This window comes from Cyprinodon tularosa, unplaced genomic scaffold, assembly GCF_016077235.1.
Source record: "Cyprinodon tularosa strain WSP-4 unplaced genomic scaffold, ASM1607723v1 ctg55, whole genome shotgun sequence".
Taxonomy (NCBI): Eukaryota; Metazoa; Chordata; class Actinopteri; order Cyprinodontiformes; family Cyprinodontidae; genus Cyprinodon; species Cyprinodon tularosa.
The window spans coordinates 1412700-1439667 of record NW_024039285.1 but is presented as its reverse complement, the minus strand read 5'-3'; the positions used below and the strand labels follow the sequence as shown (position 1 = coordinate 1439667).

Here is a 26968-nt window from a genome sequence, read left to right as displayed (position 1 = left end):
CATCTATTTTCAATTTCTAACTCTCATCACAGATTCCAGATATCTGTCTGTAATTTGAAAAGGTTATGTAACGAGTGAACGAAGTGATTATCTGATCTCCTCTGATAAGTTCCATTACAGGTACTGCCACATGGTTAAGGTTACATTATTCCTGGAAGGTAACCTTTGACCTTACTTTTAATTTTTTATGAGACTACTTAATTCTTTCCTAAAAGATAGCAATGCATTTAGCCTTATTCATCAACTTTGACTTTTTTCCCTATCTCTGCAAAAGAAAGCTTCCCCACCTCATGATGCTGCCACTACCTTGCTTCTACTTGTAGACAGTGTGTTCAACATGATGCCCAGTGTATCGTATAGTTATATTTTATAGTTTATAGTGTCATAAGTTTGTCAATATGAAACAAGAGGAGACAGGAGGGACCTCTTCCACAAGTCTGCTGTATCCAAATCGGCAAAAAACAGCAAATTAAACTAATTAGCTGCCTATTATCAACACTTCTATAAAGATCATACATTTTCCAACCTAAGAGCCTCATTGCTCCTCCTGAGCTATGATTGTGTTAGTTTATCATCCTAAAGACCCATTAAGATGCATTAAAGTTTGTAGTTGTAGTGTAAAATAGCAGCCTTCTCCTGTAAACACTTCGATACCAATTAAATCATCTTCCACTGGCACAATCACAAGCACAGACTTCTTATGTAAGCTGCTATTGAAAAAAAAGAACATACAGTACTAGCAGTAGATAGACAGTCTTTCTGCTGCCACAATAACCTTGTTAGAGACCAAACCACAAAACCACCTCAGCGTAAAAGTGCTACTTATCCCCTGACTGCTGTATATCAGGAAAAAAAGCACAGCCTGCAGTAAAAAGCTTGACAAGCAGTAAAATCATACCATTCACTGTTATTTAATGGTGTGAAGGAACAGATCATATCTCTGTCTTTAGAACAGTATTTACAGGAAAGTAGAAATTATCCTTTTTTTGGCTTTTTTTTGTTCTCCTCATCAAAAGACAATAACATTATTTTAATTTTAAACAACAAAATCTTAACCATTTCTGTCTTAGTGATTTCTTAATCTGGCAAAAAGTCAACACGCTATCAGGCTAAACTACCAAGGGGGGATTGGAGTAATGGGAAAAAAGGCAGAGCAGCCTGAGGATAATTTGGAAACTATGTGGCATATTTTTCCAGTTTCTGAACGCACTGGAGCCTGTCATGTCTCCCGACTGACAGACGCACAGCAGGAGGCTTTTAAACATCTCTTCCAAACAATCTGTCTGCTCCCACAGTTGCTTCCGAGCTGTTGCTGCAACGTTGGCTGATGGCTGGCTGAGATATTTCTCTGAAACTCCGGTCTCAAGTCAAGAATTTCGTAACTGGCAAAGCATAAATATACAAAAAGCTGACGTAAACTGCTACCTAATAACAGTAGCAGTCAATGATGATTAAAATCAGCAAAGGTATACATAAGTACATGAGAAAAATATATGAATATGTTATTATTTTATAAGTAATTTCAGTTTTAATAATAAAATACCTAAAATATAATACGTGTAATGCCGAGATTGTGCTTCCTGCTTCACTTAAAGTCTATTAGCAAAACTATAGATTTTTTTTTTCCGGAGAACATCAGGAAAGAAACAACATAAAAGCACCAAGCAGGTCAAAGACAGCCTAAAACATCCGCCTTTTGTTGGACAAATTAAAAAGTAACTTAAAACCATCCATAACATGAATGCCCACCTAAACCAGAAGTCTGCTGCCTTTAAAATCCATTCTTTTAAGTCCTCAATCTGACTAAATAAAACTCTTTAAAAACTAAAAGTGTACATGATCCTGTGGAAAAAATAACTTCTAATAATGAGTGATCCACTATCGGAACCTGTTTATTCTAGAATATTGAAGGAGGAAGGTGAACTGCTCACATGAGACCAAATGGTACTTTTTGGCTGTAATGAAAAATGGCACGTGGAAGAAGACAATATAGCACACTTCCCTTAACAAACCATGCTCACAGCGAAATATTTTGAACATAATACTGTGAGGATCCTGTTTTCTTCAGTGGAGACCGAAAAACTAGTCAAATATACTGTAGATGGATGCATCTAAATAAAATGTTATCCTACAGCCAGAGATGAAATATAATGGTTCAGCTTAAAAAAAATTTTTATGAATAACCCAGGCCAAAGTCCCTCTGAAAAAACTAAAAAGTGATGTCTGCAGACACTCTCAATCCAGTCTGACTGAACCTGGGTTATTCTGCAAAGAGAAATGGGTAGACATAGTCTCTAGCTATGCAGAGGTTACAAAAGAAGAACTAAAGCATTTGCAGCTGTAAATGAAGTGAAATATGGTTCTTCAAAGTATTAACTCAGAAGAGATTAATCTAAATGCATGTCCAACTTTTAAATTATAAAGCAGAGCTTTGAAGGCTTGCTGTAATAGCAAAGAAACGTCCCCCTGGGCTTCAGATCCCACTATATATCTGTGCCTCCTATAGACTGACCGATGAACTCTAAGTACTGTAGAGGGAGATGATGTCATATTTCCTTCTTTCTGTGTGCCTTTGCTATGCAGCAGCAAGGTCAAAGGTCAGCTGGCTCAGCATCAGTCACATCAGTCTGTTTCTGTTACTAATTATTATTGAGGGCCTCAACTTCATGGACTAATCTCCCTTTAAACAAGCGCAACTCTGAAGGGACAAAGACAACACTTGTACTCGCTGTATTTTTGGTGTGCGAGCACGTCCTGCACAGGGGTCACGCTTAAATACCCAGCACAAAAGCTGGTTTACAAAAAAAAAAAAAAAACATGATTTAAGCCATAGCAGGTTAACTCACTGTAAAATAATCGCCAAAAGGCTTCTTGTCAGATAGTTACAATATAACAAAACTAATATATCCTCTTCAAAGATTCTATAAGCCCAAAGAAAGCTTTAAAGAATCAAAAGCATGTATCTGCATGTTAAAAATGCTGCAGCTTGTCCGGACGGGAAACCTCCAACAGATAACTAATAGTGTGGAGAGTGAGCAGCCACATGGAGTTGGAAGCCTGAAGACATCTTAGCAGCAAACATACGCAGCACATTTGGAAACTGAGCAGAATTACTGGTAACAGAGCTCATTTGTGGACTCTGCGGAACATAAGGAAACCTAAAATTAAGTGTGATTTGTGATTCTGAGTGCCTGAGTATGAGTGTGTGGCAGAGGTTGGTGGGGTTCTTGTGGGCCCAATCTGCACATCTTCAAGAGGATGTGGCCAGCACCACAATCACTCCTTTTATGCAGCATGTAAGGAGGGATAGGCACTGGGGTTGACCGATGCTCAGCCCACAGCCACATATGTCTCTATTGATGGGAAAATAGAGATTGCACTTGGCTTTTATCTATCTTACGAAAAGAGGCCAAATCAAAGTTAAAACAAGAACTCAGTTTGTAAATGTGCTTCACCGAACAATACAGCCGTTCTTAAGCTTTCACAATTTTATGTGCACATCCAAATTTATAAATACATACGGTGCGAAAGCAGCTACAGCTCGACTCAAAATAGTCCAGAGTAGGAGAGAGAGCATATGACCTACCTCGAAGACTTCTTCATCAAGTATTCTAGTTCCAAACACTATAATTCCTTTGGTATCAATGATGGGGTTGGGGCTTCGGAGCAGCTTCTGGGTGGTCTTCTTTTTACAGTCCAGAAAGAGGGTGATGGTCTGCTTGTGCACACTGATGGCCACTCGATGCCACCTGCCAATGGGAGGTAACGTTAATCAACACACTTAGAGGAGTATACTTGTGTCTTCCATTGAAACACAAAAGGTTTACTGCTAAGTTGGCTCAAATGGGTACAAGTCATGCAATGATTAAAAAGAAAAAATGAATATAAGAAATACAAATGACATAATAACAAGTGAGACATAAAAACACCTTGGAAACAATGCCACAAAGCAAAATATACAAGGTTCTGAATGAAGAGAAAGAAACAATCAATAGGAGCAGAACCAATCCATTACTAGCATCAGAGCTGAAAATAAGGTCGTTCTTCATATTTATTTAGAAAATATTAAAGTCATATTGTTTGATTTCGGTACTCAAGCTGTTCAACTTCAACCTCAGCGAGCCGTTCTGCAAAGCTCCTATGTACACATTGTACAACCTTGCATTCATTGGACAGCAGTTGGTGAAACTACTGTAACTGTGCTAAATATATGAAAACCACTGACTGAGGTGGTTGAAAAATGTTTTAAAAAGGTCTGTATTTTTTTTTTTTTTTTACATTTTCTTTCACCTCAAGTCAGGGATAATTAATGTCCAAAAGGCCTGTTAAATCATATGGTTACACAATTCACTAAAGGTATAAAGAACGATCTTTTATTTCCGGTGGATAATCTAAATAAGTGTCAATCATTCTGCCGATATGTTAACGTAAGGCCGTCCTGCATGCTCGCCCCGTTAGCTATCTTTTTTTTGAGGATGCAAATTTTCAGCCACATATTTGTGGTGAGCTACGGTTTCAGACAGTCATTGGAGCTCACCTTTCTCACCGCGGTTCTTTAAAAATGGAAAAGAAAAGTGTCTACAAAGAAAAGAATGGCCTCCAAAGAGACTGATATATTCCAGAATGCTTTGCGCAGATGGCTCTCCTCTCAAAGCATTATGGGAGTTGCTGTCACAGCGGCCCGCTGTCGCCACCCAACAGCGGTGACTAATAACAAAGATGGCGCAGGCACTGCACGGTGGAGGAGTTACGTGACCAACGGGGCAAAAAGCAGGGATCATGTCTCCGAACGGTCAGTTAACTGAGTTTGTTATACAGACCACTATATAGTCCCTGCTGCATGTGGACACAGTAAGCTTTTATAAGCTATGAGAACAGCACATTTTAAACAGGGCGTGCACAAGGAGAAATGGGTTCATGCATGCTCTTTCATGCGCCATTTTTTTCAAAGTGAAGTCTTTTAAAAAATTCTCAACAACCTTTAAGTGTTTAAATCTCTAAACGTTTTTTTTCTGTACCAACATTTAACATTTAATAACATCAGCTCAGTAGAAACTAGAGCTGCAACTACTGATTATTTTGCTAATTGATTAATCTGTTGATTAGTTTTTCGATTAATTGATTAATAATCGGATAGCAAAAGGCTCATTAAAGAAAACTTTACAATATCAAACCAGGTGGAACTCATATATTTCCACTTGATGAGTTTGGCGTAGAGCATAATGACAGACGAAATATTTTTTTTTTTACTTAAATGCAAAATGTTTATATATTTTTTTTACAATCTTGGTTTAATAACTGCTCTATATGGATCACTCTGTCAGCTAAAGACATGTAGAGTGTCTATACTTCAGTTAATGGTTAATTGGTTACTAAATTTCTTGACGATTATTCCATTAATCAATTAATCATTATTAATCCGATTGACTGTTTCAGTTCTAGACGAAAAGCATGTTTTGCATAGTTTACATAAAATAAGAAGCCTAATATATTTTTTTTTTTGCTATAAAAGATCAACAGATTAATGCACTTACTTTCCGTCGGCCAGGTTGACTCCTCTGAAAAGCGGGTAGTCCTCAGGGCTGGGTTTACCAGTATGGTCCTCGTAGAGGAATACAGGGGATCGTCCTACTTCCAGTCCGAGCTGCTGGATGCCCTGTTCATTGTATACGGACAGCAGGAAGGACTGGCTGCCCTTGTTGGGCTTTACTGTGGCCAAGATGGAGAAATCCTCAGGGAAAGCATCACCTGAGAGATAAGGTATGGGGTTAAACAAAAAGAAAGAGTTTTTAGAGAGTTACGAGTTGCAGGAAAAACTCATCATCATGAGAGGGTTGCAATACAGCTTCTGGCTTGAAAAGCAATTGTAGTATTATGTCAGTAGACAGATTTAGTGTCATGAGGATGCATAATATTGTTATTGCTATTTAAATGGACAGATCGGTTGAAAGTGAGTAACTATTATGATTGGCTTTGAGGAGCAAAAGGAAACAACAGTGATGTGAAGTGTGCCAAGTGTGCAACAGGATAGGATTAATGTGAGAAGGGCTGCTGGCAGACCAGATCCTGGTAAAAGGGGGAAAAAAGTGCAGAAAAAGAAATACAAAGTGGATCATTTCCAGTACAACACAGGATGAAGAGAGTTAATGACAAAAACATCTGATCCTGGGAGACTTTAAGAAACTATCCTTCAAACTCTTCCTCCTCACTTTTTCCTCCCATCCCAAGATGATGTATCCAACAGACATGGACACTCCACATTATTATAAAGGCAAATATTTAGAAATGGAAATACCAACAGCCTATCGGTATGTGATCACATAGAAGATATGAAAGCGATCCGTTAGCCTCCATCTGCATAGTTCCAATGTGGAGACTCAACTATTTCCTCATTTCTGCCAAAGTATGGAGTTATGTCTGCCAGACAAATTCTCTCCTGGTAGGGTGCAATCAGAAGCTACAGTGAGGAAAAACTCTCAACTTTTAGGGGAAAGAACTGCCTCCAGTGTCGTACTGTAGATTCAATTTTTTTTTAGCTTTAAATAGATTAGAGTCTATTTTAAAAGAAATGGCCACCATCCAGCTGCTGTCCGGATGTGACTCCATGTCATCAAATAAGACTCAAGCATTTTAGTAAAGAGCTGTTTGACACCCTTATTTCGAAGGAAGAGGGGAAGTTGTTCTGATGTTCAAGAGTACTGAGAGATCTGCATGGACAATTCGACAATACAGGTATAAAAGTGCTGAAGACACTTTTAAAGAATTTTATATTGTTTTTTGTCAGTATTTTTAGAATGCGGGGGGTCACACACTGTGAATGTGAAAACATCACAACTAGTAACTAGTTAGCTGGTAACTCATTGAGTTAAAGGGATATTTTAAAGAGTAAAAGTTTGAAAATCTATAGCAGTGTTTCACAACCTTTTTACCCCTTTGGGCATTTTGTAAGTAAGTAAAATAAATACTATTATATTTCATCTTTTTAACTTGAGCATTTAATCTTTTGGCATTTTATTCTTTCCAACTCAAATAAAAAAAAGCAACATAAATATGTTGCCTGGAAGTTAGTAAGGAATCCATATAAATTCTAAAAAAAAAAGCTCAGCTCCTCTGAGTAACTCCCTTATAATCACATTTAAACTTGAAGAACTGGGAATAAAATACTGAACAAAAATTATAGTCAGACTTAATTAGTTTTACTTTGTTTTTTAACATTCATGACACCTGAGCTGCTTTAATAACCTAAAAACAGCTAATACCGTTCTCTACATCCAGTCTTTTACTCTACTTGGTTTTGATGTGAGTCAAACCTGAAGATGAATTCAAAAATATAAGAAAAACTTACTATTTGGTTGAAAAAAGTGTGTTTTATTTTTTTAGTTGCGTCCTTACAAAGTTTATTAGATCCCAGCCCTATTTCATTTTATTACCTGAGAAGTAAAATATTTTTATGTACCCTTTGCAATGCACTGGCAGACCACTAGGGGTACGAGTACCCCCTGTTGGCAATCAGTTATGTAAAAAATAAAATATAAAATACTGTTATTTTAAGCTTCTGAAAAAATCAAAAACAAAAAGAGATGATTTTCTTCAAGATATGGTAGAAATAGTTAAGCATGAAAAACAGTGGTGAAACAAACCAGTTAAATTGAGACTAGAAAGTTCTACGCTGATATAAGATTGTTTAAATAAACAGCTTTTGATTTTTTTTAAAAACCTTATTTATGAAAACTAAATAAAGGTTAGCTATAATTAAACTGCTTAAAGCTCAGGAGGTTGAGGTTAACCCTGTAACCATTGAGTTGGTTGAAACCCCGCCTCGTCCCTCTCCAAGGTGTGTCCTTGGAGAGGGACAAGGTGTGTCCTGCTGTCGCCAACTGTATGGCGGCCTCGCCTCTGGCCAGTTACCATAATCTTGTGTCATGCATTTGCAAGCATATATGCTCAATGCAGTGCTACATCCCTACAAATGTTTCATGTTTATCCTGAAAAAGTGATTAAAGTCATGACTGTTATGAAGACGCTGTGTTGTGGACTAAGTGTAACATAAGCAAAGAGACCACTAGATCTCTATAAATGTCTTCTGTGGTTTCCAAATAAGCAGAAGAGAGAAGTAGGGTTTAGGGATGAAATACTGTTGAAACGCCATCAAAGATTTGTTTAATGCCATTATTTACAAAATTACTTGGGATTAGTTAGGGAATGTTAAATTGCAATCACTACTGATGGGTTGCTCATAGTAAATTATGTGGAGAAAAATGGTGGCTCAAGGAAATTGGGGTGAGTAAACCTCTATTTAGATTAAGGAAGAGAAGTTCTTAGAGTCAAATTAGTATATGTCTGCCTTCTTTATGTTCTCCTTCATATCTTCTCTCTTACTTTTCTTGTCAGTAACTAGGTGTTTGTTTGCTTACTGCCTCGTCTTCCTGCCTTTTTCTCTCATCTCTACAATAACCCTCAGATCGCATCATGTGGACAACACATGCCTTGGCAGAATCCTCGCTCTGGAATTCTGTTTGGTTTCTTATGAGAAGCATTGCTTTAACTGGCAGATGTTGAATTGGGTTTAGAAAGGCTGAGTCTTAAAAAGGGAAGACAAAGATTAGAGGAAAAATCTAAAATGGTGAAAAGATTGAAGTAACAACTAAAGGGCTGGTTATGCTCCCGCAGCAGTGGGTCGCAGTGAGCTTGTCGCAGATATTTTTGATTTATGCCCAATGTTGAAGCGTAGTCTGGTCTATGTTATTCCATCCAATTATGCAAGAGGGACAATTACAAACCAGCTGTGGGTCTACATCTTGTTTTAAAGTAATGTCTCCAAACCAAAGTTCGCATGCTCTAATGTAGCACTGAATAGTTTTAATGATGTCCTCATAAACAAAAACATGATAAAGAAAAACTTTACATAATTCTTCTTGTTCCTGCATAGTGAAAAAAAAAGAAGCAAAGTCAATTTAAGCAAAAAGGAAATAGTCATTGGACTTTCTTTTTCCTTATTATGGCTTCTGTGTTTTAGCCCCGCCCAAATCTCCATTTCATTGCATTAAATACCCAATGTCCTGCAATGACCTCCAATGAAATATAGATAATAGTCAAGAAGCACAGAAAACTAAAAAAATTAAAATAAATGATTCCTTGTTCTCAGAAAATAACGGGTTGTCAAACACAGGAGTATTTTTTTTCTTTGTATTTTTTTTCTTTGAATGTATCTATTTTAAACTAGTGGTAACGATTCTCTGCCTTCTGCTGACATACGGTAGTAATGTGCCAAAGGTTCGGAGAGTTTACACTGGCATCACCACCCAGCAGTTCAGGGCCAAAGAAGATTAGGAAAAAGCAGAAACCCAAGAAGAGAAACCCAGACTTCTAAAGCAGGCACATAGGAATAATCTGATATATTTTCCATGAAGGGAATAACCAAATTAAATTTCCTTCTTTTGCAAAGTACAATATGTAAAACTTAATAGAGTTAGAATTCCTCCTATTGGCACTTTTTCTTATGAGTTCTGCCATCAGTTTGTGTGTTTAAAAGCAATTTAATGAGGTGGAAAGTCCAAAATGCTGTAATTAGATTATTCCCTCGCCCCTGTAAACATTTCTATCTATGCAGGAATCATCAGTTTTTCAGTGGTCCTGGATTTTGGAGCAGTAAGAGTTGAAGCATGCACATTGGCACCCCTTTTAAAGATGTATAAAAGAAGAATTAGAAAATGTAAGTGAAGCATTTGTCACATTTATTTGAATATCTTACTTTTTCAACTTCATCAGAGTATCTAGAAATATCATCTTTTAGACAATGATTTCCTTTTTCTCTGGGTAATAGCTATCTATCTGCATTGAGGGCAATTTATTTCAGGTCTTTGTGTGCTTTAAGTTGCAAAACAGCTACAATAAAATACATAGAAAATACAGATTTGTCTAAACTTACCAAAATCTATAATGGGAGTTATCATTTAATCTAAAGAGCTGGAATTAATGTTTCTCTTGCTTTTATACACAATAAGGGGGGTGAAGGACAAAAAATTGAAGAACTTACTGTAAGAGAACTATGAAAAAAAAAGCCTCTGGGGTCATCAGGGGTTTATATAGACTTATTTTAAGGCGTTCAGGGGGATGTTGAACCCTTAGGGCAAGTTACCATTTTTGATCACTTGCATACCCCTTACAAATGGAGTCCCCCCATCCCTAAGTGAGGTCTAAAAGCACAAGATCTATACCCAGCCATTCAGCAAAGATACTGCTACATGGCTGTACATCTTATTTTGGCATTTGACCAATTAGATGAGCCCTTCAATGATATATTACCTATTGTAAATAAGTCGGAAAAAAAGTTAACAAGTCAAGAAAAAAAAAAGGTAAAAAGTGAAATTAAAAGATAAAAAGTAAAGTTGAAAAGCTAATAAGCCTAGTTAACAATTATACTTATGTTTATAAACTAAGAAAAACGTAGGTTTCAGTATTAGCATTAATGCCTCAAAGGTTATGCTGTACCAAACATGGTTCTTTCACTCTCAGAGTGTTTTTCATGGGTTTCTTATAGAAGTACTTTTGTTATTTTTCTTAGTATATTGTGGCAAGTTGGCATTTGTTATTGCATTGGCATAAATCAAAATATCTATAGTTTTTGAATGTTACAATGGTAATAAGGTCTTGTCCTGTTTTCAAATGAAACTATTGGCCTGAAATTTAGGTTTTCAAAGTATTTCACTGAGTGTCCTAAAAAGGTTATACCGGACATGATGGCATGAATACAATTTCTTATCAAGATGTAAGCAGCAAATTTGATGTTTATCTTCAAAAAATAATAATTCAAGGAGAGAAAAAACTATTACAAAGCTTAAGAAAAAGCTAAAAACAAAACCACCAAACTTTTTTCTCCAAGTTTTAAGACGTTTTGCTTCTCAGGATCTCCAGGCTTTTATAGCGTAGCCCAACAAAAGCTTTGTTATGGCTTAGAAAACATGTAAATTGAACCCATAGTCATTTTATTGGAACGACTATGACCTGGATGACTGAGAATCTTCACCAGAATATTACCAAGCTTCTCTTAAAGGTATTGTGGAGGATTGTCTCGAATGTTTTAAAAGACCAGCCTTCTCTACTTACAAAAAAAATGCACATGCTCCTGAGAGCAAACGCCTATCAAACGTGTGTGAGAGCGTGCACGGGCCCATTTCTCCTCGTGCACACTCTGTTTAAAAGGTGCTGTTTGCATCGCTCATACAAGCTTACGTTCCAAAAGAAGATTTACAATTTTTCCACTATGTCAGACTCACCAGCATTAAAAGAAAACGGGGATGAGTATGTAGGATGGCCTTATGTAAACATATCACCAGAATGATTGACATCCTCCACTATACCTTTAATTGGTTTAATCCAGAGAAGAATCAAAAACTCTAATCTTTATAATCTTGAAATGGCATCATTTCTGGGACAGAATTTGGATATGTTTTTCAGTTTTCAATTTGATTGCAGCCTTTCCCTCCAACTCTAGCCACTTTTGGCTGAAGACTGCCCACAGAGACCATTGCTCTTTTGGGACTCTCTTAAGTTTGAAGAGTTTGGTTCATTTCTATTGTTGTCTCCTACTTGCTGTGGATATAATCCACTAGTCCCTTTTACCAAGTGACATACCAGCACATGTGCTTTGCATTATAACTCTGATTAAACTGGAAATTGGACTGAGATCTCTCAATAGGACAGAACTCTGTTGGAAGGACATGATATTTTCTTCTTAAAGTCTGGATCAAACTGGTTTCTCCATAATTGGACAGAAAGTCACTTTGGAATTCATGCTGGCTTGGGTTTGTTGCAAAAATACAGTAATATAGAGTTACCCAGTAACTGGGTAACATTGTTATTCCCACCAGAACAACAGTTTAACCAAAATGGAATTTCAAGAACAATGTTTTTGGTTCTTTGTTTTGTTTTTAATGATTGTGGCTGGATGTTTTACTATCTTCTTAAAAAAATCTGTTGCATTCAAACAAAACACCCTAAAACGTATGACTGCAGTAGAAAGACTCACTATGAACTTTATTATTAAGCTGTATTTACTTCAGAAATAGTAAATCTTGCACTATTGATCCCGACACATTTTGTAAAACAAATAAAAGTTTTGGGTCAACATTGATATGAACATTTATATAACTAATATTTAGCTATATTATCTTTTTTTTTCTTACCCATTACCTGTACTTTAACTTGACAGACTTCAATCCTGCCTTGCATCACTATCACTGTTACATACTTAAACAATCACGACATGACCAGTTTCCTCCCCTCAACTTTGGGAAACACGTACAGAAATGGAAACAAGACAGAAATAAACATTGGCCAACACTAATATATCATACAAATTGCTTATTGCTAATAGCTGAGCAATTATTTACTAACTTACTAAGGATAAGATCTATAAATACACTTAATTTAGGTTAAGTGATTAGCTTTATCTGAAGAAATTACTTATTACTTATATTATTAAATATCACTCCATTTAAAAACAGCAAAACCATGTCAAGATTCCTATCAATTGAAGGATTTAATCCTGCCTTTTATGACCCTAATTTAAGATTATTGGTACAGTCTTTTGGGAGTTTTGACCGAATCTGAACAAATGCTAAATTACCACTAATATGATTCAAAGAAAAGCCAAGAGCAGCTGTTAGTTGGCTATTATCCATTTTCTCCAGACACTTCCTTTTCTGCCACCAGTGATTGAGGTAATAAAGGTAAGAAAAGGCTCCAGTGTTTATAAAGCCTCAGTGGTTTTTAGATGATTCATCTCTTCCACATGTTTGCCTAATGATTGCATGTCTGTGCTTGCTCCTTTCCAACACATCATCGCAGACTGTCTGTGGTTACTGGGTCACAGGCCAGTGTTCCCAATCAGAGCTGCTGTGGTTCCTATTCTATAATCAGAACTAAAGAACCATATTTTCACATCTTTCTTCTTTTACTGCTCTGTCTGTGACTTTTTCTGTAATGTTTCATAGGAAAAGGATGCTGTGCAGATTATTAAAGCAAACAGTACTGTGAGCCAAAATAATAACTACCAATAAGAGGGGATAATAAGGTGATGTCAGTCTTGTTGTTGCATTCTGGAATATATTAGCGAATATTGTCATCAGAGAGGCGAGACAGGAGCAGCTTCACAAATGTGGGGGCTGGATTTTAAATCTCTCAAGCCACAGACAGCTGGTTAGTGTGTTTGCACCTAAAGACAATGAGGTGCCTGATATAACCCCCTTCAGTTGGTTTGTTTTATGTGGACTGTTATTTCGGATCATCCAAAGCAGCACATGTGTAATTATAGCAATGTGTGTCTAAACAAAGACTCATAAGGGGCTGCGCTGTCATTGAGCATCAAAGTAAAAAGGCATTTGTTTGATTGGAGAGCGTGTAAGTGCATGCAAGCCACAGAAGCCTCGTGGCTCAATTTAAGGCACAAAGAAAGAGTCGGCAGCAATTGAAAAGACCAGCTTAGCCTCTGACAGAACCGTCATTGAGGATGTCGTCCAATCTGGGTTTTATCGAAAATAAGCTCAGTCTCACCGCAGTGGCTTCTCTGGAGTTCAGCAAGGATCACACGATGGAAATGAGATAAAAACAGAAAGGAACAAAACACTGCGGGGCAGCAGCAGGCTTGGAGAAATGATAGGGAAAAGAAATTATAATGCTGGAGGGGGTAAAAGACAGGCAAGGGAAAGGAAGAAGAGAAAAGAGCAGCAGCCCAGAGCCACGTCAGCACAGCAAAACAAGAGAAAAGTGGAGCAACCCCATCTCCCCCTATCCTCTCTCCCACCCCTGCTTTCACTGCATTCCCACTGTCCAGCCTCCTCCTACGACATCAAATATTAAAGGGCTGGATCCCACATATCTGCTGTGGGACTTTTAGGGAAAAAGTCCTCATTTTCATTGAAAAGCTTTGAAATGGAAATCTAAGTTGTTTTCTTTCAAAAAAGTACACTGTAAGATCCAGGTTTATTGTATAAATATAATAAACTGATTGTATACCTATGTATGTGAGACAGAACCTTGTTTTAATTGCTTGGATTTAACAAAGTAAACATTGTTGATATGTAATGTTCTTTAGGAGCATTTGGCCAAAAGGGGTATAAAAAATCAGCCAAAAAATCCCTGATTAGTGAATCTGAATAATTATTACCTCTAAACTATGAATAAGAGTCAAAGCTTTGACAGAGACACTCACCTGGGTAAAGCTGTTTGGTGGGGGCGGTGAGCTGGGCGTCTTTGGTTACTCTGTACGCCACATCGGGCCCTTGTGTTGACCTCCTATGTGAGCAGAAACCCGTCGTTTTTGTAACACCCTCGGGTAAATTGTGAAAATCTAAAATCTTCAAGAGGTCTGCTGGTTCCGCTACAAAGAAGAAAACAGACACAAAGATAGAAAGTTGTTAGGATTCAATTTATTGTCATGGTGTTGTTTACAGAGTGTGAATACATGGAGTTATTCAGCGTTTTATGGGCCTTTAAAAAGAAAAAAGGGAAAAAATTAATACCATAAATAATATCTGCTACCTCAAACACATAATTCTCTACCTTTATTGTATCTAAAATTATAATAAATCCCATTTCTATATAATTCTGTATTTATTTTTGTGTTTTTGAAGCTCCCTGCTGGTGCAAGGAAGCAAAAGCTGCTCTGCAGTTTGCTTATAAATTCAGCCAATGCTGGAATCACTGTATTAGCAGCTCCAAAATACCTACACCTAAAATAAGGTGTAATTATAGCCATCTCTTTTATAATTTTTTCTATTTTGCATCTCTTGCTGTCTCAGAAGGAACTGGTTACTCAGCAGGACAATGCAAAATTTATGTTTTCCAATTTAGGCACTAAACAGAGATGTGCCCATTTATAGATTCCCATGATCATGGGTTGAAAAAAACCCATGCTTCAAACCATTTCGCTTGCAAGGTCCACCGCTTGCCTCCCTCAGACCACAACCATGCAATTTGCACACTCTCAAGCCGGTTTTGTTGGCTGTGACCAGGCCACCGCAGGCGTACGCTGGGTCAGAACAATGTGACATGGAGTTTGACCCTGCACCACAGCCGTCACACGCCAAAACCACCCAGGACAAACAGCTGTTCAAGCAGCCAGGAGCTAGATCGTGGCACACACCGGTAGCAAGTCTTCCCAAAAGCAAAAGTTTGTACAAAGAGGGCCATCTCCTCATTAGAATAACTTTGGACAAATAAGGTAAGGAAATCCACTAATTTAAAATATATAGGAATTTAAATGTATAAGAAACAAAAAACAGGGAATATCCTTTATAGAGCACTGCATCAAGGCCAGTTTTCGAAATATAAAAATATGAAGCCATGAAGGATTTTTTCAAGCATTTAATCAAGCATTCTGTACAATTCAACAGAGAATAATAGTTATGATCTATGATTGTACAAAATGAATGAGATACATTCAAGTTATTAAACAAAATAATCAGATTGTACCATTTATATGGGCTTAAGCAATCAGAAGAAGCAGCCACAGTAGATCTAATTTGACTGGTTGGCTGATTTGTCACGAAAAATATGCTTATTCAAATACTGTGATTGCAGCTAGCCACAGCAATTAACCACTCTACTGTACGTCACATTGATGTAAGGTAAGTGCACAATTTCATTCCTATCCTACTCTAGATCAAAGATCAAAAAATTCTGACTGACATGTTTACATGACATATTTCTGGTCCAATTGACACTTTATTCCAATTACTTGCGTCCATATAAACACACCTAATGTGAAGCAGTTACTCAGCACTCAGTCAAATTGTAATCTGAAAACATTTTCTACATCTATTGGTTTAAGAATATGCAATGTCCAAAGTTTTCGTCAAATTTAAATACATTTTCTGACGGATTTACTTAAGGACGCTGGCTTAACTCTTCTCCATCAGAGGAAAGTGAACCCCACACCATGATGCTACCAATACCATGTTCACAGTAGGAAAAGTGTTCTTCTAGGAGTTTTCTTGAGACAGCTATTTTTGTGACACTACCACAGCAGATTAACCAGACTACAACTTTTTAGGAAATTGCTTCAGTTCATACAGTGTGGCTATTAATCTAAGAAATGCCTCTGTGACCAGTATCCCTGTGTTTTTATCAGTTTTGAACAAGAAAATCAATCTAAAATGATCTAAATGTTCTAATTATATCAAAAGAGGTTTCCACAAAATACAGTATGTCAACTGGTTATTGTTTGGTTTAAAGGATTATTTGCAAAATTTTATGTTAACTAACTAAAAAGTACACTATGAACCGACCAGAGCACAAACTGTTCAAAAACTCAACTTGTAACTAAAACAACCACTTAAAATAAAATAGGCCACTGAAATTTTCAATTGATGGACGGCCACATTTTAGCTCCGCTTCAAAGCTGCCGGAGGAGACCTGTAATAACCTCCAGCTGGATGTGGTTATGAGTGACTAACATGCAGCAGAAATCAATTAAAAATACATCCTCAAAACAGAGGTTTCCATTGAAACACGCTTGAGTTGCACGTGTTTTCCTACAGCTGTGCAGTGATGTAAAGAAAAATCTTTTTATGCATCTAGTTTCAGATTTGTGTTTAGTGAAACAACTGTAAAGAGAAAAAATAAAGAAAGGTATTATGCAGGAGAATAAGCGCACCTAAAAAAATGAGGAATGAAAAAATTTGATCCGAATCTAATAAGTATTTTCTAAACCAGATCCCAGCATTGCTTTGGAGATAATGACAGGCAGAAGAACAGGCATTTGTGATGGCAACTCACCTAATCGAATTAAGTACCCCACCCTTCAATTTAAAAGCTCTCTTAACTCTGCCTTTATGCTCCACAAGGTACCTATAATCATGCTCCTCTCTGGGAATCCAACAAAATGACACAGCTTCTGAGAAGGAGAAGGGTCCAAACAAAAAGAACAATTTATCTGTCATCAGTTCTCAATGAACAGAGACAAAAAGAAAACCAGCCAGCAGTCCATCATCTGCTATGAAGAGGGTGTTTAATCAAATAACGCTGACTTTCAGAGTAAAAGGGCATATGTTACATTATTATCTGATGGGAAACATTCCCTTATTCATCCAAAATAATTCTTCGTCTCAATCTGTACTATTTCTGTTCAGAAACTGTTGTGTTTCTGTAGGACTTCTATAAAGGTTTTAGGGTTAAAGGTCCAACTAACAGTGGGGAGTTTTTGAAAAATACAAAGATGTTTCAAGAAATGTCCCATAGCAGGAGCTGCGATATTGGGCACAGTGTCCATTTTTTACTAAGGAAAAAAATGTTTTCATATCATGTAAACACTATATATCTGATTTATGAAGTATTTATTAAGAACTATCCAGGGCTGGGCCATTAATAGCATTTGCAATATAATCACAATTTACCAAAACGCAATTTTCAAATTGCACTCAATTTTAGTTACGGTACCTTACATTTAACAAGAGTCAGGTAAATGAGGTTAATACATTTCTCCCTGCAGCATTTTTGGTGGCAGTGATATACTTGAAATTGTTTTGCCAATGCACAGAATGGAAGAGACAGTTGCAAGTAGTACAGTAGGAGCTTTGCCACACAAGGTTTACACTAAAGTCCTGCAACAAGGTCATGGAAGAACTGAAACCCTATCCACATATTTCTGCTTAGTTTAAAGGGGAATCGTGATAAAAATTGCAATTGGAATATTCTTTGAGATTAATGACAATTTAGATTTTTCACAAAATCCTTCACCCTAGGTAACAGTATCTGGATTCATCTTGAGGTGTAGGTGTAAGCTATTTAAACCCTGCAGTATCAATGTTGGAGACGTTAACTTTGAATTAAAAAAAGTAAATACTAAATCACTGTAAAGTTTAGGGCTGAAACAATAAATCGGATTAATCATGATTAAACGATCATTAAAATAATAGTCAACTAATTCAGTAATCAATTTGCTGCTGAAGGTTCTCAGTCATCCAGGTCAAACTCATTCCAAAAAAAAGGAATTAAAAACAATTCACTGGGGGTTTTTTTCCAAGTTGGAAACAAATGGATTGTTTTTAATTTTCTTTTTTTTGCAATCAGTAAGCAATTAATCATTAACTTGAGTGTAGAGACAGAGCAACCAACTTAGAGCAGTAATTAAACCATGATTGTAAAAAATATATACACGATGTCGCTGCTCTGAAGTTTTATTTTCACCTGGCTTCATTTCATGTTTCATAAAACATCTTCTTCAAGGAACTTCTGGCTATCCGATTATTAATCAATTAATTGAAAAAATAATCAACAGTTTAATTGATTTGAAAAAGAATCATTAATTGCAGCCCTAGGACTTTTGTAATGTCGTGTCAATGGACTCAAGAAAGAAAGACATCATATCAGCTGACCACACTCACTTACATAAATAAGCACTGATGCCCTCAAACCATTGAACATGTCTCTTTTGCAGTATTAGGAATAAACTAAAGCAAATGAAAAATTTCCACGAACAGCAGATCAATATATAGTCCCTCTGCCACTGCCTCTCACAAGTTTGGAGCCATGGTGACTGAAGGGCTTTATCTGTGAAAAATATCTCTACCAATCACCTGAACCAATGGGAAAATTCCACCGCAATAGCTGCTGGTTTTGGCACAAATATTGCAGAAATGAAATATATCAGATGTAAATGTAAAAAAAGCATTACTATAAATAGCACCCTATAGATTCACGCCTTACAGTTTACATTGAAAAAAGGAGGACTTTGGTGTGAGTTACACTCCAAGCTTCAGTATCTAAGACCACCAAAAAAAAGAAAGCGAGAGTCCATCTACTTGGTCAAATAAACAAAAATCACATGATGCAGAATCACAGTTTTGTGATTTAATTTTGGAAGCTAAATGCATTACATAAAAAATGGTGACAAAGTTATCCTATTACAAGTATTGTGGTGGACACTGAACTATGGTTTAGAAGACTCTTTCTGTTTTAGCTCACTGAAAAGCCCTTAAACGTACAGGAAAATAAGCATAGAGATCATGTAAACTGTTTTATAAAGATAGGGTGTCTTTTAAGAAAAGTCAATGCCGTCTATAAAATCTACAGCAGTCTGCTTTGACCCAGTAGTTCCTGCCAACATCCAAACCTTATCCGCTTTGGAAACAGATGAATCGATGACTTGTCGCGGTTAAGAAGCAGCCCGTACAAGGCATGGAAAGAGCTCTTAAACTTAACACAGTGACCATGGTCAGCTAATGGAGTTTAAATGTGTCCAGATTAAAGTCAAAATACACAATCCCAGTCTTCTACTCCAGATGTAGCCATAGCCAGTCAAGAAAAGGCTCTGCTTTCATTCTATATACACATGTAGTCTCTTTTATCACAGTGTCCCCATGTCCTTATTTGGACAAAACCTCTATTTGACTTCAGATGTTGAAAGCATCCTTTTCATCTACAATTAACAATTGTCTCATGACCATACAAATACATTCACTGTCATAAAACCATAACATCGAGAACATTTCCTTCTAGTGCAACTGTTGTCCGTCATTATAATTAGGTAACTAATTATAAACCAACAGCAGCCAAGATCTGCCATAGCTCATTTAATTTTTTTATAAGTAACAGCATCTCACCAATATTGAGAACACAGCTGATAATTCAATATGTTTCTTTGAACTAAGCTCATAGTTAAATTCAATATTTCTTTCAATATAGAGGTAGGAGAAATATAAAAGAATTAGCTGTTGACTAAAATCAGCTGATTTCTGTTGGAGGCCTGACTTGGATCTGGTTGGTTGGCAACTCAAAATATTTTTCTGATCAGTTAATTCTCCATACATAAATGCTGTGAGGTCCTGCAGACAATACTCTTCTGTTTTGGTGTTGTTACTAGTGTTGCGCCGATGCCATTTTTTGGCCCCGATACCCGATACCTAGCTGTGCAGTATCAGCCGATACCGATATCATAATAATGTAAAATAATTGCCATCATGGTTTGTCAAGCTGCTGCCTTCCTTTGTGAAGCAGAAAAAAATCTAATACAAAGTGAATCCAGTAGAACTTTTTTTATTGCCTACCTGGAATGGGTGACAATAGTTGAATAAACTTATGGCTCTCAAAATGGTATCGGTGCCCTATTTGTTGGTACTCGCCGATACCGATACCACCATTTTAGGGCAGTATCTGGGCCCCGTTCGATACTGGTATCGGTATCGGTGCAACACTAGTTGTTACTGAGTGAGGAAGACTTAAACCTAGAAGTTGGGAGTTTAAAATGTAAAACGCACAGAAATCTAGGAAGGTATTTAAAAGGAAGCCATGTTCTCTGCCATGTCTTTACATGTCAGTGGTTCATTCAGGCTGCAGGACAGCAAAATAGAGCAAGACTAAAAAGCCTGAGCGAGTAAAAGTTTACACATTGAACTCTGGAGGAATTTGGTCTTCTCAGAGGTATGTTGAATATTTACATTGTAAAGGGAATACAGCCAAAATCTGTGGTTCTGGTAAAATTAGCCTCATACTAATCAATAAGGTACAACATTCTTCTGACATTTTAATATTTAAAGTCCATAAATGTTTGTCATAGTAGCAACGTAAGAGTTGCTTATGCTCTGAATGTAAACAATGAACACAGATGGCAGGTATGTTAGAAGATATTCTCTTTAGAAAAAAAGTGAAGTGAATGAATCAGAAGGTTTGTTTTACAGAAAAAAAAAAACAGAAATTACCAGAAAAGTTTTATCTATCTTTCTCGAATTACCAGCTTATCATTTTATTGGAAAATAAGAAAGTATGAGAAACCCTCATAGTTTCACATATCCTGGTGATTTTATACATTGCTCTCTGTAATATTTTCTAGTTTTCAGAGTGAACCTGGATGGAGTTTTCATGTGGATGCTTGGAGGATAGAGTACTAAACAAAACTTCCCCACCCCCACCTTTTTCTGCTAACTCCAGGTAAGACTGCTCCTATACTTTCCTGTTGCTTACCAAAAAGACAAATTATTATTATACAGAATATTTACCAATCACATTCCTGTTATCAGTTTAATTTTCTTGTTTTTTCTTTTAAACTACAGTGGTAAGCTACAAGTAGTAAACAACCGGCCAATTTTAAGTTTACAACTTTAGGAGATAGCAAGAGTGTGACAGTTTCAGCAAGGGATGCACAAGAACATGACTAATCATGAACGAACCCTAATTTATCTAATTTGTCTAATATTCGCTTGATTAGCTTTGAATGACTTGCAGGTTAATACTGAACAAATCTGATATTTAGAGCAGTGTTTGCTCAAATACTTAATTGCTGTGAATATTTATGCAAATACGCACTTTAAACCTCAAAATCAAGAGGTCAGACTTTAAAGAAAGGCAACATAGATCCTGTCCTCTAAATAATTCAAAATGACATACTTCACAAATGTCCTCTGACAGACAGAGAATATATATTTTCACCTAAAAATGATTCAAAGAGAAAAAGGGAAATATGAAATGCAGAAATAATCAAAGGCAAACATTAACACTTCAACACTCTTTTCTACAGAGCATTTTCTCAGAGACTCTTTCATTCAAATATTTCTGTCACCGGCCGTCGACCTGGCAGCGGAAGCGCTCCTGACCACATCCCAAGCAGCAGGTATGGGGCCCAATCCCACCTTGTTAAACTGAGATGTTTACCAACTTAACAAGAAAGGTCCCTCGAGAAACCAACACCTCTGGAAGTAGAAGCCAAAAAAAACTTCCCAAGCCCCTCACATTCAAGAGGCAGGTTCACCTCAAGTACACAGAAACTGCTTATACCACACGCTTCTGTGTACATTACCTATTTGCAAGTATGCCACACATTTGACACCATTTTCACATGAAAGATTTAAAAAAAAAGACGGAACTGTGTATCAACTTTGCCAGCATAGCTTTAATTCATCACATTAACTTAAATATCCTGTTGATTTCCAAATTTTTACTTTCATCATATTTTATGCTACATATCTTGCTCTATTTTGCAGTTTTTAGTGCTGTGTAGAAAATATGAATCCATTATATTGGAATCCACAGACCAGGCACAGAAGAAAACCAGAATTTAGTAACAGCCATAAAAAAGTTGATCTCTGCTTTTGCTGCCAATACTTGGCCTCTAACAACAGATTAAGGTCTTAGAGGAATATGATGATCCATGACATGGATCTTTGCAATATAGAAAAAGCTTTGCAAAACAATTGTGTGAGCATTACGTCACTAAAATCGAATTGATTACAAAGGTTATCATATATAAATGGAAATATAAGCATTAAAGCCTTTTAACATAAGAAAACTCAGGTATGTGACTTGCATACTTCAAATATAAGACCAAGAAATATGCAAGGAAAGCATTTCTTTGAAAGCTTGACTTCTTTAAGCTGCTATTAGAGTGTTTGGCAAACACTGGCAGAATGAGGTCCAATGAGATCATAAAATGACACAGATTACATTAAAACTACCTGCTGACAAAATAATAGTTTATTATTTGGGATAATAAATCTCCTTCTGCCAATCTGACCTTATTGTAACACTTTTATTCAGTCTGTAAGTGAACAGAAGCTCAAGTGCTGGGTTCCTAATCCTTTATCTGGCTCAGAGCCAAGACTGTGGTGGATCCCGTTCCTCTAAGCATTCATCTTCCCTCACTTTTCACAAAGGCGCACACACACATACTTAAACCCACCCACCCACTCACTCTCACACACACACAGCCGCTGTAACAGCTCTCAGTGACTCCAGACGGCACAATTTTATTTGACAGCAGGAGGGGTGCAGAGCCAGTGCGCGATGACCTTTTTCATGAGGGGGGGATTAACATTCTTCATTTTCGGACTGCCCTCTATCCTTCTCCTCCATCAGCCCTTCCTGAAGTGAGGGCTGACTCTCAGGCACATGCTTGACCTAGGGCTGAGGACATGGAGTAATTAGTAGCCATAAAGAGGACCCTGCCTCTCTTGGAAACTAGCACAGCCAAAAGTAAGAAAGCCACATGAGAGACTTCCCCCTCCTGGAGTGTTTCACAGACGGGGGGGTGGTGGTGGTGGAGGAGCACTTTTTTGTATAATTTCACCTGATTTTGTTATAAAACATGATGCCAACTGTTGTAAAGTTCGAGCCTTGCTGTGAGTACAGCAGGCTACAATTAAGGTCCCTGCTTTAAATTGTTAAAGCTGGGCTATCTGACTGTAAAAAAAAGCAGAGGACATTTTGTTATTTCTGTTTTAAAAGTTGAAGCAGCTTTATTTAGAAAAAAGGACAACATGCTAGAGCCTGGAGGTGTTGAATAGAAAATATGAAAAAAAAAAAAAAAAACCTTGACATCAGACACACTTAAGATCATTCAGGTCTTGCAGAATTTAATGTAACCAGACCAGGAAATCATACAACAGGGACTACGATTATGCTAATGAACACACAGGTAATCTAAATCCAGTGTGAATGACAATCACAAGCATGTAAGAAGGAATAATGTGAGGTCAAAAACCCTAAATTATGTTCAAGCCATCTCAGAATATGATCATTCAAGATCAGAACTAGAAGGAAGGGTGTACTGTAGCTTTAAACAATCAAAATGCAAATGTTGAAACCTGGCTTTTAAAAAACATTTATTTGTAATCATCTTTATAAAAGTCAAAGCAGGGAATTCAATTTTACCTTTCTTTTTGAAACTTGCATCATCCTGTCTAATCTGATTGAAATTAAATAAACCACAGTGACATACATTTAATGTCACCTGCTTATCTTTCCTTACAACCTACAAAAAACTTCTACCGATGATTAACAATGTTAAGAAAAAGAAAAAAGTTGGAGCAATTTCAAAACTACCAAAGGGACATTTAATATGATAGGAGCACTTTGGGATCCCTCCTGAGCTATTAGAGAGGACAGGTTTATCAGTGCTACAGTGTGCTCTGTGTGGAACTGCCACCTGTATAATTTCAACCCTAAGTAAAAATGCAGGCATGATGCTAAACCTTAACCTGGTGCACCAGCCGCTTCATAGCTAAGATAAATTATCCCTCCTAGTCTGTATGTGAATTATGTCTAGCCATGTACCTACAACAAACAAAGCACCATTCCCATACCAAAGAATACCATATCTAGCTCAGGACCTTTGCAAATTGTCTTTGTATTGCTTCATTGAGTGTGTCCAAAAATGAGGTTAGGCATTAAACCTCCAAATTACCCCAAGGCTTGGCTATGTTCATGGTAACGGTGAACTCTTCAAAGTCTTGAGTCCCGTTTAAAAAATGTAGAAACGGCCATTTGTCAGTCTGTCTAGTTCTATCATAATGAAGGAGGGATAGGAGGAAACATATGGCCTTATAGGCCTTAAAGCTAAACTTAACTTCTTGGAACCTAGACCAGTTTCCGGGCTTGGACCAGTATAAGCAGAAAATGCACAGACTTCTGTGTGCATGATTCCTTCTGTCTGGACTTGCCGAGACATTCACACAGAGTTCTGTACTGGGAAACGGCTCCTGTCAGGATAAAACACACTTCAGTAACAACCTCAGTAAACCTCAGTTACTGACCTCATTAACTTCATGCATCCTGTCAAGCTGAATAACATACTTGAGGTGTTTTTTCCTTGAATTTAAGGCTGAAGCTGATGATGTAGCACAGACACCTTACAGTAAAACTCTTCAGACTGTGATTACGTAAAGGAAACATCCTAGTACTGACATGATGCCTCTGGCAGCACAGCTGTGGTAAAATATGCCAGGGAAGAAAAAAAACAGAAAAAAATGTGATTCAGTTTCCAACTTTGCCACAATTAATTGACTTAGAACAATAATATTTCTAATAGAGGACACAATTATTTTATAAGACAGGCCAACTCTATTTCATTGTAAGGGGAGTTTTACCATATAGTATTAGTCATCCAATGTAATCTTTGACCTATTCCTATCTAAATGCAACACAACTGTGGTTTTATAATAAGTTTAATTTAGCTTAGTGTCAAACATGCATTTACAAAGTCTGCAGCAACTTCCCAACTCACTATCAGTCTAGACTTGAATTATCAGTTTTTTAAGACACTTCAGTAAACTGACTGCTGCTCAGAGCTATACACTGAAAAAAAAACAGCAGGTTGCAAGAGTCAGTGGAAGTATTCAGTCATGTGAGATCGACCTGCTTGTGCCCCAAAATTCCATGATGTTCCTCGTAATGCTCAACACATTCTGCAGAAAGGGTACCAGAACTTTCAAGCTTTTTACAAGGAAATAACTAAGAAAAGTGAAAAAGGATTCTACTGACAAGAGCATTACTGGTGTACTCTGAGGCTCAGTGCACTGAATGGCCTCTTATTGCAGTGGGAATACCAGATGGTTTACTTCACTGTCTCCATGCTGCAGCACACAGCAGAGAGCAGATAAATCACTGTCTGCCTCCCTCTGAAACTGAGATGGAAAAACTGACTCAAGATTCCATGGTACACCTCAGAATGCTCTTTTTACTGCAAAAAAAGTAGAGGCATAGTCATTTTGAGGTGCATATGTGATTACTGTTATCTCTGCCTCGGTATCTGTGGTTCTCTCATCCCATTTCCGCCTTTTCTTCTCCCAGTTCCATCAACCTTTGTTTGTTTTTTTTCATATCCACCCTCAAATGTATTTTATGCAGCCTGTTATTAATCATTATCTTGCTAAGATTTCTGTTTCTAACTCCAGATAGGGGTTCTATGGCTGGAACTTCAGAAAATCATGGCCAAAATAGCCTACTGTACGTAACTATCATTCAACACATAATGCACTAAAAAGAAAGAATACAAATACAAAAATACATCTACATATAACTAATCCTAATACAGAAAAGCCAATTTTAAAACTAATTTAGTATTAAAAACTTAAGCAGAGCATGCACTGTACGAATTTTTGTCCTTTTCGGGCCGATTCTCCAGTCGTGCAAGAATTTTTCATTGGGCCGACTTTCAGCCTAATCGTGCGTTGTGCGTCGTGTAGTGTACAGGGGGTAATGAGGGGCGATCATTGTCTCACATGATAACCTCCCGATCAGGAATCGTAAGGTTGGGAGAAAATCAAGAATGTTTGTAATTCAGTCAGCCATTGTAAGTTCAGGCCGTGCGGCGTGAGAACATGTATTGTGAGTTGTGAGCTATTAAACCCTGCAGTTTTGTCCTACAGTTTGACTTGTGCTACGATTGAAAATATTGCACATTGTATGCATGGCTTTAGTCTTTATAAAAAAGGGGAGTTTATAGTGATTTAACTCTAGCTGTGAGTTAGCCTGAAATCCTCTGTAAGAAAGACGGGTGTCATTCGATATATGTACAGAATGCCATTTATTCCATCCCAAGTTAAGTAGACCTCATCACATTTGTCTAGAGTCTAAATATCTTTTCTTATGACAACACTGAATATATAATTCCTTAACACATAGTACAGTAGCGTACATCTTGTTGATCAGCTTACAATAGCTATTCCTTCAAAATAACTCAACAACCAGCCTATAATGTCTTAATCACTAGTAACAAATGTAAGTAGAGCGGTAAGGGGAAATGTCCACATTCGGCTCAATTAGCTATTTCGCCTTCTTGTTGTGAGTCATTAGTGTTGCCAGGTCTCAGGTGTGAATAGAGAGTAGGTGTGTTAAGTTTGGAGCTATCACTCTCACACTTTCTTAATCTTGTCATCAGAAATTCAACATTGGCCGGCTTGGCAACGAACTTAAAGGATCTGACTACAGAATTGATGTTCTACACAAAGTCAAGCTCTGCAATAGGAACATTTCTAATTAGCTGAACTGAGCTGTAACAAGGTAGTTGAGACTGTACAGAGGTCTACACAACATGTTCCAGTCAGAATCGACTCACCATGGTTGACGAAAGGAGTTCAGTGCACGTACTCTGCTTAAAGAGACCGTTATATTGCTAAAGACATTGAAGTGGTATGGTTCAGCCTGTCAGTGCTCACACCATAAGCTGGAAATTATATTAAATGATTTGTATAGCTTT

At 37.2% G+C, this 26968-nt stretch overlaps 1 protein-coding gene across 2 annotated transcripts in view; it reads right to left on the bottom strand.

Moving 5' to 3' along the window:
- Positions 1–26968, bottom strand: part of col5a1 (procollagen, type V, alpha 1) — a 103030-nt gene that overhangs the window by 64512 nt on the left and 11550 nt on the right. For both annotated transcript variants that reach the window (XM_038304989.1, XM_038304988.1), the window contains exons 2-4: positions 14213–14380; positions 5535–5748; positions 3587–3749 (exon numbers count right to left, since the gene is read on the bottom strand). In XM_038304989.1, the coding sequence (XP_038160917.1) occupies positions 3587–3749; positions 5535–5748; positions 14213–14380 (545 nt within the window). The remainder of the gene's footprint in view (positions 1–3586; positions 3750–5534; positions 5749–14212; positions 14381–26968) is intronic.